Source organism: Cervus elaphus, chromosome 8, assembly GCF_910594005.1.
Source record: "Cervus elaphus chromosome 8, mCerEla1.1, whole genome shotgun sequence".
NCBI lineage: Eukaryota > Metazoa > Chordata > Mammalia > Artiodactyla > Cervidae > Cervus > Cervus elaphus.
The window spans coordinates 48,974,554-48,989,627 of record NC_057822.1 but is presented as its reverse complement, the minus strand read 5'-3'; the positions used below and the strand labels follow the sequence as shown (position 1 = coordinate 48,989,627).

The following is a 15,074-nucleotide window of genomic DNA, read 5'->3' as shown; positions in this document are numbered from 1 at the left end:
CCAAAAGTATACTTATTCAGAAAAGATATTTATACTCCAGTTAATACAGAACTATGGTGAGGTTTCTAATCACAGCTCATGGATAGAGACAAAGAAAGTCATTTAATCTCTGCCTCAATTTGCTCAACTCTATGATGGGATAACAGTAACTGCCCTGATTTCTTCATAGGCATGTGGGATTCAAATCCGTGGAAAAAAAAGGGTGTAAGAGTGCATTGAAGAGGTAAAAATCACTGTAAAACCATAGAGTTGAACTAAGTACAAGAATATATAAGGGATTATACCCACCATCACTGTGTCCTAACAGATCAATGATAGTAGTAAAACTCTTTTTTACTTTCAGTCTTTGAAGATCTTGGGCAAGCATTCCACTTTCTATTCAGGGAAGAAGGGTCTCATAACCTCTTATTAATTATGTGCGAAGCCCTGTTCTAAACCCTGAGGATACAGAGATGAGCACAACCTAATCCCTCAAAAGGATGGAGAGGGAAAATTACAGGGGAAGGTGGGAGAAAGGGGTTCACTGGAGGCAGAAAGTGGAGCTTGGAAAACAGAGGTCACAGTAGCAGTGAAAATGCTGAAATACACTGATAAAACTAGCAGAGCTAAGAATCAGAGGGGTCCAAAGAGCTGAGAAACACTAAACAGGTAGGATTAGGTAGAAAGAGCCTTGTCTTCATGGAAGCTGACAGGACAAACCTGTGTGAAAAGAAAAGAGACATCTTTATTCTCCCTTCTGGGGTTTAGTGGGTCTAACTGGAAAGGGATCCTTTTTTGCATTTGAGTTGCTGTTTTGCTTTGGTCTGACAGAACAAGATGCAGTAAAGGGATCTGATCTGCTACCTGAAACAAAAGTGGATTTATTTCATAGCAGTGTCATGATAAAACTTCTTGCACAGAGTGATCTCACCTTGGAAGATGCTGCATGTGGATTCACACCAGTTAAGGTGATCTGGCAACTGTTAATAGTAAGCAGAGCCCCTTTAAATGATACCTAAAGGATGCAAAGTTTTCTTGCCGTTCAATGTGAATTAAAATGTCCATTTTGGTTATCCCTTCTCTAATCCAAAACTCCCTTTCCCAATCCTCTTGGTTGTTTCTTGTCTTATCATTCTAGTAGAGAAATAAACACGCATGGTTGGATGAATGATCAACTGAGTATTAACTGAATTTCTTTGTGGAATTTCATTAAAATTACACTCCTCAGAGCTTAACGTGTTTTGTATGGCTAACTGTTTGAAGAGTTAGAAGTGAAAAATATTGAGAAGAACCGAGAGGAAATTACTGCCATTTGGCAACAGAATAAGAAAATTATATGTCTTATCAATCAACTAATTTATCAATTAATTAATCACAATCAATGCAAATAATAATTAAACCTCCTTTTTCGGGAGCAGATTTTTTAAGTGTTACAGTGATCGTATGTCCAGGATTACCTGGCCCAGTCTTAATTTACTCTAAATCTGTTATTTCCAATAACACAGGTTAGTACATTATTGCTAAATAAAATCTTTCATTTTCCAGAAATCCTTCATCAAGAATAGGTATTCTGAATTCATGCTTGGAAAACATTATCACTGCTGCCATAGTAAATGTATACAAAGGCTCACAAGGAAGTAGATGTGAGCATCTGTATACATTATTCACTAAACAAAATTTGTTATAAACAAAATCAAGTAATATTATTTGCATAAAATATATGCTAGTATATGGAAATAGTCTTGTTTTATGCAGCTTATCTTCAAAATATTTTTAATCATAGGGACTTCATATTTTTCTCATCTGGCTAAGAAGTAAAATGGAGGGAAAACTAAACTTATTGACAAAACTAACTGTAATTATCAACTAATCTATTTTGCAAGAGCACAAGTTTCTGACTTTTAAGAATATATTTGAGTATTTTAGAACAATACTTTTCGTCATTAAGTAGAAAGGAGTTTATATGAAGGAATTAAGGTATTTCTAGACCATATTAAAAGCTAAAGTAGTAATTATTTAGGGCTTTCCTGGTGGCTCATAAGGTAAAGAATCTGTCTGCAATGCAGGAGACCTGGGTTCAATCTCTGGGTTGGCAAGATTCCCTGGAGAAGCGAATGGCTACCCCCTCCAGTATAAAATAATCATTTGGCATGTATGTTGGAAAAATTATTTAGTTGCATATAATGAAATGTATGTATGTTTGACAATTATTAGACAAACACAGTAATCCCACATATCAAAGACATAACACTAAGAATTAAATCTTGAGTTACCAGAGGAAACGGTTTAAGACAATTTTGGAAGCAATCTGATCATAACCAGCAGAGGGCAGTAGAATATATCTTAAAGCAACTACAATGCAAAAATAGTAAAAACAAACACACATACACAGACACACAAACGAAAAACAGTATTTTGTTCCTCAAGTTTTCCTTTAGAGTTATGGCAACTATGTATCTACTTAATTTTTGTTCTTTTCAATAAAGATGATAGGTATCCACCAAAGAACTATTAGAGCTAATAAATGAATTCAGCAAAGTCATAAGAAACAAGATTAAAATACAGAAATCTGTTGCTTTTCTATTATTCACTAATAATGAGTTAACAGAGAAAGCAAAATAAAAATTCCGTTTAAAATTACCTCAAAAAGAATGAACTTAGAATAGAATAAACTTACCTAGAATAAACGTAACCAAGGATGTGAAAGACTTATGTCCTGAAAACTATAAAACATTGATAAAGGAAACTGAAAATGTTTAGAAAAGGAAAGATCTTCTGTATCCTTGGGTTGGAAGAATTAATATTGTTAAAATGTCCATACTATTTACAATAGCCAAGATACAGAAGCAACCAGTTTCCATCAACAAATGAACAGCTAAAGAAGACACAATTACCCAGCCATAATAAATAATGAAATTCTGCCATTTGCAACAATGTGGATGGACCTAGAGAATATTATGCTTAGTGAAATAAGACAAAGACAAACACAGTATGTTATCGCACAATACGTGAAATCAAGAAAATACAAAAAATGAATTTATATAACAAAACAGAAATCACACAACAAAAAAGATGGTAGCTTGAAATTGGCCACAGTGGGAATATTAACACTATAGAAATCAGTAAGTGCAAATCAAGTCTTAGTACTGTTTTATGGGCTGTCTAGACTAGAAATGAGTAAACTAGACACTTATGGACTGGCTGGCTGTGTTTGCAAACAAAGTTTTATTGGAATATAATCACATCCATTCATTTACATGCTGTCCTTGGCCCAAAAGCTGAAGATATTTATGCTCTGGCCCTTTCCAGAAAAAGTTTGCTTGCTGCCAGTTTCTAAGCATAAGTTCTAGATTTAAGAAATCGACGAAGAAAATAAAATGCTAATAATATAGAATGAAGTTCAAATTGTGCTGTTACACTGCAAATAGCACACATAAAATGAACAAAAATAAATCCAATATTCAAAAACTATTATCTGGCTCAACAAAAAAGGTGCTGACCTTATTGACACAAGTGTGTGAAAAGTATCAGCTCTTTCTCCAAGACACATTCTCACCATCTCTACTGCTACTGCACTGGTCCAAGTCCTTCCCATGTCTCACCACAGGGCCTTTCCACTTATTCCTAGATGACAAGTTTGCCTTTTAAAACCTATTTTCAACATAGCAGGTAGAAGAAACTTTAAAAAAAAAAAAGAGAAAACTACATCCCCATATGAACTCCCTTAGGAATAAAACCCACTTAGAATGAAGCCCAAACTCCTTGCCAGATTACACAAGCCCTACGTTTTGAAGCCCTAATCATCCTTCTTGACTTCCCTGGTGCCTCAGACGGTAAAGCATCTGCCTAAAATGCGGGAGACCCGGGTTCGATCCCTGGGTGGAGAAGATCTTCTGGAGAAGGAAATGGCAACCCACTCCAGTGCTCTTGCCTGGAAAATCCCATGGGAGAAGCCTGGTAGGCTACAGTCCTTGGGGTTGCAAAGAGTCAGACATGACTGAGCGACTTTACTTACTTGACCATCCTTCTGATCATACCACATACTACATCAAACATCATTCCTGTCCTCAAGCCTCTGCTCTTCCTTGGCAAGGAGAGTTCTTCCCTAAGGCCTTTACCTTCCTAGCTTCTTGAAATTTTATAAAATCTTGGAGAAGTCTTTCCATCCACCTGATCTAAACCAGCATCTCTAATAGCTTGGCCCCTTACTCACCCCAGCCCGGTCATCTATACTGTTTTAGTTGCCTCATGAGACATTTCACTGCCTGAATTATCTTTTTTTTTTTTTTTATGTGAAAAACCAAATGCTTTAATGAGGCTATCAAGAACAACAGTTCAATTATTTCACTGGATACATTAATATTGATCCATAATATACAGTGCTATGGACCATACAGAAATTATTGCTGCATCCAAGAGCAGGTGACTAGTATTAACATTACAGTACCAAGCGTCCGCAAGAGACAGTCATTTGTTGTTTATTTTTTCAAGAAATAGGGTTTTTTTTTTTTAATATACTGTTATCAACATCAACTTTCCCCAGTGCATTTTTCAAAAATATTAATAAGTGCATTCCTTTGTGCTTTATTTTATATCTTTTAACTTCCTATGTATTTTATTTGTTCTTATTGCTTTAATATTTTAAAACAACCAGAAAGAACTCTGTCATTCTATGTATGACCAGGTTGGTTGTATGGTTTTTTGGCAAAGTCAGAAGGTTTGGTATTTCCATTGCCATACTCAGAGGCAGGTGTACAAGTTTGGCATTTTGGTTACTCCATACGGAGGCCCAACCCCGAGTCACAACTGTGCACTCAGGGGTGGGGGGAGTGGTGTGGACCGTTCTCCTTGTCACAAACAGTGAGCCCAAACCACCACCTCTTGGCTTAGCTAGTCCCTAAAACATATGCGCACTCTATTTGGCAAAAAAGAAATAAATAAAACCACCCCCGAGGTTGCAGCATTCCCCTGAGCTTGCTCACCTGTTCCCTCCCAGAAACTGTCTGTTAAGAAGGGGATGGAGAAGCAGGCGATGGTGAGCTCGGGAGCTGCGAGTGTCAGGGCAGTGGTGCAACATGCCATGCTTTCTTTCAACAAAGCTTTCTATAAGTTGGCTTCTTTTTTTGTTCACTAGTTCATCTTTATTCTACTCTTGTCTTGTTTACCACTTTATCCTGAGAGTCTGGAATGTACTAGGCAAATTATGGGCATTTAATAAATATTGGCTGAATGAAGGCATGAACAAATGAACAAGCACAGAAAACTTGTGTTACCTGATTCCAAGTTCAAAGCTGTTCCCACCACAGCATGACTTACTGTTTTACAGTGACAACTCTCAATGTTATTCATTCTTCCTCATATGAAAGCCTTCAATCTCCTAGAATTGTTCCATACACGAGTTTAGATTCCTGTAACCTGGCTTCTGAAAAGATACATCATTCTGCCAGCAAAGGTCCATATAGTCAAGGCTATGGTCTTCCTTGTGGTCAGTTGTAAGAGCTGGACCATAAAGAAGGCAAAGTGCCAAAGAATTGATGCCTTTCAACTCTGGTGCTGGAGAAGACTCCTGAAATTCCCTTGGACAGCGAGGTGATCAAACCAGACAATTTTAAAGGAAATCAACCCTAAATACTCATTAGAAGGACTGATGCTGAAGACGAAGCTCTGGTATTTCGGTCACCTGATGCAAACAACTGACTCATCGGAAAAGTCCCTGATGCTGGGAAAGACTGAGAGCCAAAGGAGAAGAGGGTGTCAGAGGATGAGATGGCTGGATGGCATCACCAGTGCAATGGGCATGAACTTGGGCAAACTCCAGGAGATGGTGAGGGACAGGGAGGCCTTGCGTGCTGCAGTCCACGGGGTTGCGAAAAGTCAGACACGACTGGGACACGTAACAACAACCTGGCTTCTGCCTACCTTTCAAATCTGACTTTCGCTAGTGTCCTATGCTCTCCACATACCAGCAAGACCAAACTGCTGAACTAATAATGCAGCTTCAGTAGTTCTACAGATTACTAAGACAGCTCTGCAACTTTATGAATCTCTTATTTTGTAAACGATGCTCCTTCTACATAGAGAACTCTGGCCCATCTTATTTCTAGGGCAAACTCCTACTCAATCTTTAAAACTACCAGTCTTCAAAACCTTCCACTATTGCCTTTCTACAGCCTCCAAATCCAAGAATGTCACTCTGATCTCAGAATAGAATCTAAATCCCCTGCCATGCTCCACAGGCAGATCTATGATCCGGATCTTGCTGACTTTCCAACGTCCAGTGTAATACCACACCACTCATTCTTTCTATCACCACACAGCAGCCCCTATGCCCTCTTCTGAGCTCTGGGGTCCGTGTACATGCTATTCCAATTACTCCAAACACCACTACTCTCCTCCCACAGAAGAAAAACACGCTCTCCCATACACATTTTACATATTTTAAAATATTCCTCTATTTATTGATTTATTTTTTCAGATTACAGCAATGTAACATTTTATATTTCTTTGTTCTTTTGGAGAGCCCGTAATCATGATCTCAAAGTCCAAACTAACCAATGCTTGTTGTCAGTGCTCAGATATTTGGTTATATTTGTGCAGGAAAAATAAAAGTGGTCATTAAGAGTACAGAGAGTCAGCATCTCTGGGATTTTAACCCTAACAATCCCTTGAGAAAGTTATTTCACCCCTCTGTGCCTCGGTTTGTTCATCAGGAAAAGACAGAAGTTTGACCGAACTCACAGGTTTCTATGTTTGGGCTAAATGGTTCGAGACATGGGCAGTACTTAATGCTGAGCTGGAAGACATGGCACTTGGTAAACATCAGCTATTTCCATTCTTACTGTCAATACACAAATGAGGGTCATTTCCTCCGGCCTATTGCTTTTCTGCTCACACCCTCTCAGACTGGCTACTCACAGGGTTAGAATGCAGCACGGTGAAGAACTCTGGGCTGATGAGGAACTTCACGGGGGGAGACTGCAATAGCAGCGTGAGCCTGGATCTGGAGGTAGAGTGGGGCAGGACGCTCTCCCGTCGGAAATCTAGATGGGGCAGACCACAAAGGCTTTCAGGGAGACCTTCGCACCTGGTGGAGACATACTCATTCACTTGCATCTTTTTTTTAAAAGAACACCTATATCATTTACTGTTATTTTCATCCTCAAGATATTGTTTTATATCTGTAAATTCATGTGTAAAACCCAACTGCTCTTCATCACACTAAAATGGAACTCAGTCATGTTCATAGTCATTATTAACATTTTAATGCATCCTGAGATGTTTCAGGTGATCAGATTCTTTCTTTATTCACTACTGCACGGATCCAGAGATTTAAAGTAATTTATATTCTCTTTGGTTTTGTGATTCTTAGTACTAAATAAAAAGTCAAAAATTAGAAGAGGTGTCTGGTGAATTTGACTTTTTGAGTTGGATTACCAGATCTTAATGAAGATCACAAATCCTTTTAAAGAAAGCCTCATTTCTTGGAAACCCTTACTTATTTGTTTTCTACTTTTGTGAGATTACAAAACAAACCAACCTGCAGGCTCTTACCTGCACTGGCTTGGTGAAAGTCGGCTTCCTCCCCGGCCCCATCAATAGCATTGCTATTTTCCTCAGGCCTCTCATTGGTCATGGTTCTGCGGATACTCTGGTATCTAAAATCAGGAGCCTAGAGTTAGATCACAGCAGCCTTGAAAACATGGGGCTCACTGCTGCCCCAGAACTCAGACATTTTCACCATCTTCCCAGCCTGGGCCATTTCCTCCCCCAAACTCACTCCCCTACCTTCTGGGCCATCTGTTAAGTAAATCATTGAATTTAATGTCTTCTGTTCAAAGTTTGCAGAACATTTTCCTAACAAATTAATAAAACTTTTTTTTAAAAATTGTGGCCTTTAATCAAAGAAAACTAAATTCCCATATTGTTAAGAACAACTTTTGTTCAATAGCAATTCATTTTTGAAAAAGAAGGATAGATTTTAAAAGCTTAGGCAAATAATAAAGATGCATCACAAACGAAGATTCTAGATATTTAAAAAGCTATTTGGCTTCAAATGACAAATACATATGCTCCGTTGTACTAAAAATCAATGCCTTGGGTTGATCATTACTTATTTCCTCTCTCTAGTTTCCAAGCAAGCTGTGGATTTGCGCGCTTAATACTTTTCAACCAAGAGACAGACAGTCAATGAGGTCTATGAATCAAGAGAGGCCACAGCTCCGCGTTAATGACAGGACACCCAAAGATGAAAGAGGCAACCGCGTTTCCCACCTCGCACATGTAAAAGCTAGCCCAACCACGAAACTGCCCGTCCTTACCGCCGGTTGAGCTGCTCCATCTGCTGTATGGAGTTGGACCTCTGCAGCACCTGCGGTGCAGGGGGGGCTGTGGGCCGCTGCCACGTCGTGGTTCTGTTGACGTGGTCCACGTAGAAGATCCTGCCGTGGCTGTCAATGCGCGCCTCCCAGTCTAAACAGCAGTAACGCAGGCAGAGGGGTCAGGAGGAGCAACCGAAGCCACTGGTGTGGCTCATTAAGCAGCACGTGTTTATCTCGGCGACATGCTATAATCTGGGGCTAATAACACACACCCGGCCACACAATCCAGCAACCCCCACCCCTAGTCCACTCCAGAATGTGCTTTACCAGTCAGAAAACAGCTCCTGAGTGCATTACCGACCCCTTAAAAACTCCTGATCATGGGGGATCCCCCTCAATCTGCCTCCAACGCTGATCCTTTACATGTGAGTACCAGCATTTAAAAAATACTAGTTGGTATCAGAATATTTTAGATATTCACATCAAAATTGGTATTGATATTTATTTCACCAAAAAAAAAAAATGATTTTTCTGTTTTTTCCCCAACTTGGAAGAAAGATTCATAGCTGGAAATTTCCACATGCATATTTCTACACAATTTTATAGTCTTCAGAAGAAATTGCTATCCTAGTCATCAAATAGTAGCATTATCTACGAATTTCCATTTGCACTTTCCCAAAGAGGAATACATTTCCAGAGCAAGGTTAATGACTTGTTTCCAACCTCAAATAAATACCACGTTTCAAAAGATTATTTAATTTTATGTTTAAGCTATCTCATTAAATGTATTAGTCTTTGTTAATAAACATATAAGAGCACGTTCAATAAACACAGCAACCAGACTGGTCTTCAGGGCCAGACATCCCACCTCTGTGAATTCTTTAAGAGGCTATTTCCCTATTAAAATAAGCAGATCATGAGTTGATTTTTACAAAAGGCAACATTTTTAAGTTGGCTGCAGTTGGGAAGGGTAATTTATATAGGAATATATGAAAACAGCAGAGATCTATTCTTTAACCAGGAAAGTTCTTTATATAATGCTATTTCTATGGCAAATATGTTTTGAAATTAATAAGCACCTTTCTCTTGAACAGCTCTGTTAATTATCAAAACTCTCCATGTGATCACACAGTTTATCAACAGGAAACATGGATCTAAAACTAGAGACCAAGGGGAAAGCATGCTTGCTCCTGACCAGCTATGGCATTTACTCTGTAGGTGAGCGGAACATGTATTCCAACAAAGTCTTTAGGATTGCAAAGACTGGTATGGTGGACCAGCCAGCACCAGAAGATCACTGAGGGCTGCCTCAGCTGGAATTGGGAAGATTTCCTCTTGTTGCTCTCAGCCTGTCGTAACTTACGACATATGGCAAGGGAAAGAAAACTCGGGCTGAGGAAAAGCAGATCACAAGACAACAAACAACCCCATGTCACTCGTGCTCCAAGGCGACACGGACTCATGACGAAGCAGGTTGCCAACCCTGAATTATCTGGGGACAGCTACAATCTCATCAGTGGGACAGCTGCAAAAGACCGCGTGCTCAGCCTGCCATGTGCGGTCAAACGGTAAGGACATAAAACCACGTTCAGGGACCATTTTTCAAACCCTTTGATCCATACCATTGTTTTGCTCTGCTCTTCACATAGTTTCCCATCTCCAAGATTCTGAGAACAAGTATTCCCACTGCATTCCTCTCTCATCAGAGCCAGGATGATTCAAGCACATGCTGTATGTCAAATCAAATGCACATGGAAACAAATGGCCGTTCCTTCCCCCCAAGAATGTTTACAGTAGCTTCCAATTTTTAAAAAATGTAAAATAGGTCAATTAGGAATAAAAACAGAACAGAAACCAACTAAAGGAAGCAGAGAGAGAGAGGAAGATGCTGCCAAGCTCCCAAGATAAGGTTGTAACTAAAATTTGGCTCCAAGTTTTCTGGCATTTGAGTCAGAAAAGAAAACACACTGTTGCATACTTTCCATCTTCTGACAAAAGAAAATAAAAAATTAACTTCAAAGGTGGAACTTTTCCCTTGAATAAACTACATAAGAATTTACCCCATGAAACATGACCTGTATGAGGCCCACATGGGTAGCAAAATGGAGGGGAGTGGCTTTGAGGGAAAGGGGTAATCTCCAAATATATTCACCACTGTACCTTGCACACAGCATGTAATAAATGAACAAATAATTTAAATAAAGTATAGCTATAAAAAAGAATGAATCTTGTATTCACTTTCCACAAAGACCAGGAATAACCTTAATTTGTATTTCAGTAAAGATATTTCTATACAAAGGGAAGAAGGACTCTGTGGGAAAGGGCAAGGGTGGGATGATTTGGGAGAATGGCATTGAAACATGTGTGTTATCGTATATGAAAGGGACCGCCAGTCCAGGTTCGATGCATGAGACAGGGTGCTCGGGGCTGGTGCACTGGGATGACCCAGAGGGATGGGGTGGGGAGGGGGGTGGGAGGGGTGTTCAGGATGGGGAACACATGTACACCCGTGGCGGATTCATGTCAATGTATGGCAAAACCACTACAATATTGTATAGTAATTTGCCTCCAATTAAAATAAATAAATTTATTGGGACTTCCCGGCTGGCCCAGTGGTTAAGACTCTGAGCTCCCAATGCAGGGGGCCCAGGTTCGATCCCTGGTCAGGGAACTAGATCCCACATGCTGCAACTAAGACCTGATGCAGCCAAATAAATGAATAAATATTTTTAAAAAATAATAATAAAATAAATAAATTTATTAAAAAAAAGAAAACAATTTCCAAAAGTTTGCTTTCTCAGAATATGTGATGCTGGATGCACATTATGCCTCTCCCTATCAAACATCATATCTTTACATTGAGGTTGTTACCTAAATCCCCATAAAGAGAAATGCTATTTTACTGGTCTTAAGTGGACTCTTGGCATTGAATCGGGAAAGACTGTCATGCTATTGGCATATTCATGAACTACACATCCACGCTTACCCAAGTAGCCGATACCCTTCCATCCAGGCAAAGATAGCAGAGGTGCCTACAGGAAGGTCAGTCCTCTCTCATTATATATCAAAATTACTTTTCAGGAGGCAGGGGTATGGTTGCTTTAATGTAAGTTTTCACATGAGGCCTGGTTTGTTCTTGGTTAAGAAAGCAAATGAGAACACATTGGCTGACTTAAGTTTCGTTCACAGCTGATGCTAAAATCAGACGGGCAGGGTTAGAAGACTGGGGTCTTAGCGTCTACTTCCTTGTCTTGCCACACTGTAAACTGGGGTATATAATCAGTATGCTGTGTGTGTTTGTGTGTGCACACGCATGTGTTGAACTAGATTAGTAAACAGAAAGCCTGCATCTAGCCATGGCTTTGTCACACTTTTGCTACATGATGTTCAACAAATTACGACACCGCTATGGACCACAGTTTCTTTACCTGAAAAATTAGAGGACAGAAGCAAGCATTGCTAAGGTCCCTTTCATATCTAAAATAACATGAGCCGGCAAATGACATGCATTTTACCACATTAGGTTCAGTAAGGACCTAGCGCCATCTTATGTCTGGGCCAGAATTTCCAACATAGACCCTAAACCCATTCATACTTTTGGTCCAGAGGCTCCGGGGTCCTGAAAACCACCTGCTGACTGCACTTCGGTCACTGCAGTTCCAATATTATCTTCTGTGCATTTGGTCTTCCACATAAGACTTCATTTCCATAAAGAGCTTCATGGCAATAAAAAGGTTTGAAAACTATGATGTAGAGAAATGTATCTCAAGGTGTGAGGCTCTGAAAGTATGTGTCAGAATCACTGTGAGGATCAATGTAAATGCAGATTCCCAGGAGATACCCCAGCTCTTCAGAATCAGACTATCTGAAGCCAGCATTCAGTTACCTACATTTTTAACAACCTTCCCAGGTGATTCCTAAGCACACTAAAATTTAAGAACACCCACACAAATTAATAAGAACTTAAAAATGTAGCTAATTCACTGTACAAACCCATGGAGCTAAGGCAGGGCTTCTCAGAGGTCCTGAAGTACAGGCTCACAAGAGACAATTTCAGTCTAAATTCTCCACACTGGAATCCAGGAGCAACGGGTCACCTAGATACCCTGAAATTCAACTATATTAATAACATCCCCCTTTAAATAGCTGGACAATAGGGGGAAGCTGCAGAATTAGAAAGCGTCAAAATGTGCGCCAAGCCACTGTCAGTGTCTATCCCAGGGGCAGGAAGGTGAGGTCTTAGATAGTTTCAACTTTTGGAATCAGCCCACATGGGCATGGAGCAGGGGTCAACCCTAAGGCCCCTCTTCATCTCATCATGCTTCTTTCTCACGCCCTTCACACAGACCTTGGTCTCCACTGGACCACCCAGCTGATGAGACGAAGACGTGAACCCATCTCAGCGAGTGCTGAGGCTGGGAAGAGTCGATGTCTAGACAGGGTGAGTCACACCTCAGGGAAGCCAGTACCGAACTGTCTACATGAACCAACGCGGTGAGAGGACTGTGAGCGGGGCCTGACTTCATTATGACTGGGTTTAGAAAAATGAAACACCTGAGTGTTGTGAAGTAAACTTACAGGCTCAGTATGAGAATGATAATAATCATGGTATCCTCACCAAAGTGGTGAGATGACGAAGTTATAATGAACTAAAGGTACTCTTAAGGAAATAAGCTTTGTAATAGATGCTACAAATCTTTCCTTATTGAAACAATCAAGGAATTATGATACCATTGTATAAAGTACAAAAGTAAGTTAAACTTGTCTATGCCTTTGGGAGTCAGGACAGTAGGTCCCCCTGCCTCTGGCAGTGAGAGTGGGAGACGGCAAGGGGCCACAAGGAACAAGTGAGGTGGGGCTGGCTGCCCACGGGGGCTCAGTTTGTGGGAATGTAGCAGGCGGAACGGGCTCTTTTCCGCATGCATGTTATGTTCGAATAAGAAGTTTTAAAAAATTTAAAAATCTCAAATCTCTTAATATTCAGTTTGTAAGGAAGAAGCTTTTTAGATTAAAAGCATGATTTTTTTCCCTCAAAAATAACTTTAAGGTTCTAGAGACTAAGAGCCCCGAGCTTTAAACAGAGTAGAAATTCTATAAGATTAATTGTACTTTTCAGATTCACTGCCTTCTTTTAAACCTTTATTTCAAAGGATGTTCTAATAACAAAAGTGCACAACCACAAAAAAAAAACATGGTAACCATTCCCCTGTGTCTTTCCAGGGCTACCCATCTGAACCCACCATATAAGTAATACACTAATCTAGATTCTATAAGAGTCCACTGTTCATCAGTGAATTATTCATCCTGAATCTATTCCTATTCCTACCCTTTTGGGGGAAAAATATTTTTCAACAGCTTCCTATTGTCTCCAGTGCAGCCATGGGTTAAGTCACAATTATACTGGAGGCAATAAGAGAAAAATAAAATAGCTTTTCAGAAGGGGCTGAGCTGACCATTCTTTTTTTCTCACTCATCTTAATGCTAAAAAGACCAAGATTCGTCATGCTGATAACATCTGAGTGGGCTTCAGCCCTGAATGGCCTCCAGCTGCCAACCTATCAATCATCTCAGAATAAGATACAGCAGATTCTTAAGGCACTCAGTACATATTCAACTCAACCAGCTTCCCTGCAAGGCTCTCAAGAGAGCCATGGCGCTTTTAAGAACCAGAGCTTTCTTATTTTGTATGGCTCATTGGAATGTCTCTCAACCAGTAGTTGGGGTTATACAGCCTGCAAGGTCACAGTACAGGGTCCGTGGCCTAAAGCAAAAATAAGAGTTTGAGAACTAATTGGTAGATGATCATTATAGCTGAGGCAGCCTTTGTACTAAGTCCAAGATCTGCTCCCCGATCCTGAGATAGGAGGAATGAGGCTGGAAGAAGCAAACAAAGCAGGAAAATTGCTTTACATAAAATGAGAGCAAACAGATGTTCGGAGACTAAGTTATAACCCTGACGTATAGATGACCACACCGTCAGCTATAAGAGTGAGGAAGCGTAGCAAGGACATCCCGTGTCCCCTTAATTGAGTTTGCAAATCTTCAGAGAGAAGCAAGCTTTACTGGATGGCTTCCTCACTGTATGTTAGTACACACATATTTTTAAGGCAAAAATAAGCTAAAATAGCAACAGTAATAATAAGGAAGAAGAAAAAAAAGTCAAGAATGGGGGGATCATGCTTCAGGACCCCATTCTGCAGGTGTGGGGATAATGACATACACAGAGGAAAAGACACTTCTGAGTCCAACACAGATGCTTAACAGACCAAACCCACTGCACCAAAAGATGGTGTTAATACTATCACCGCTCTTCTTCTATGTGAGGGCCTCCCAGGGAGAGTTTCTGCTAAGTAACTTTAACCTGGAAAGAAGAGACAGCTGAGCATCTTCTCAGTCTTCCTAGGTCTGCCCTCAAAACACAATGTAATAAAGTTTCAGAGCACTGCCCAAAGTCTCTAATTTCAGGTGTTGCCTGGGCCTAATACCAAAATATGTCACCACTTTGCCACTAACCAGCTTTCAGAATTTACTTTCATCTACCTACACAATAGTCCCTATCATTATAATCTTAAATCATAGAGGAGGAAAAAATGTTTGAGATTCTGTCTCAACTTTTGTGTGTTCATTGCTCAGTCATGTCTGGTTCTTTGTGACCCATGGACAGGGGCTTGCCAGGCTCCTCTGTCCATAGAATTCTCCAGGCAAGAATACTGGAGTGGGTTGCTATTCCCTTCTCCAGGGGATCTTCCCAACCCAGGGATCAAACCAGGGTCTCCT

At 40.1% G+C, this 15,074-nt stretch overlaps 1 protein-coding gene across 5 annotated transcripts in view; it reads right to left on the bottom strand.

Annotated features, from left to right (window-relative positions):
• HECW2 (HECT, C2 and WW domain containing E3 ubiquitin protein ligase 2) overlaps nucleotides 1-15,074 on the bottom strand; it is a 422,372-nt gene that overhangs the window by 107,183 nt on the left and 300,115 nt on the right. For all 5 annotated transcript variants that reach the window (XM_043910516.1, XM_043910517.1, XM_043910518.1 and 2 more), the window contains 3 exons: nucleotides 8,298-8,448; nucleotides 7,531-7,634; nucleotides 6,895-7,019 (listed from right to left, as the gene is read on the bottom strand). In XM_043910516.1, the coding sequence (XP_043766451.1) occupies nucleotides 6,895-7,019; nucleotides 7,531-7,634; nucleotides 8,298-8,448 (380 nt within the window). The remainder of the gene's footprint in view (nucleotides 1-6,894; nucleotides 7,020-7,530; nucleotides 7,635-8,297; nucleotides 8,449-15,074) is intronic.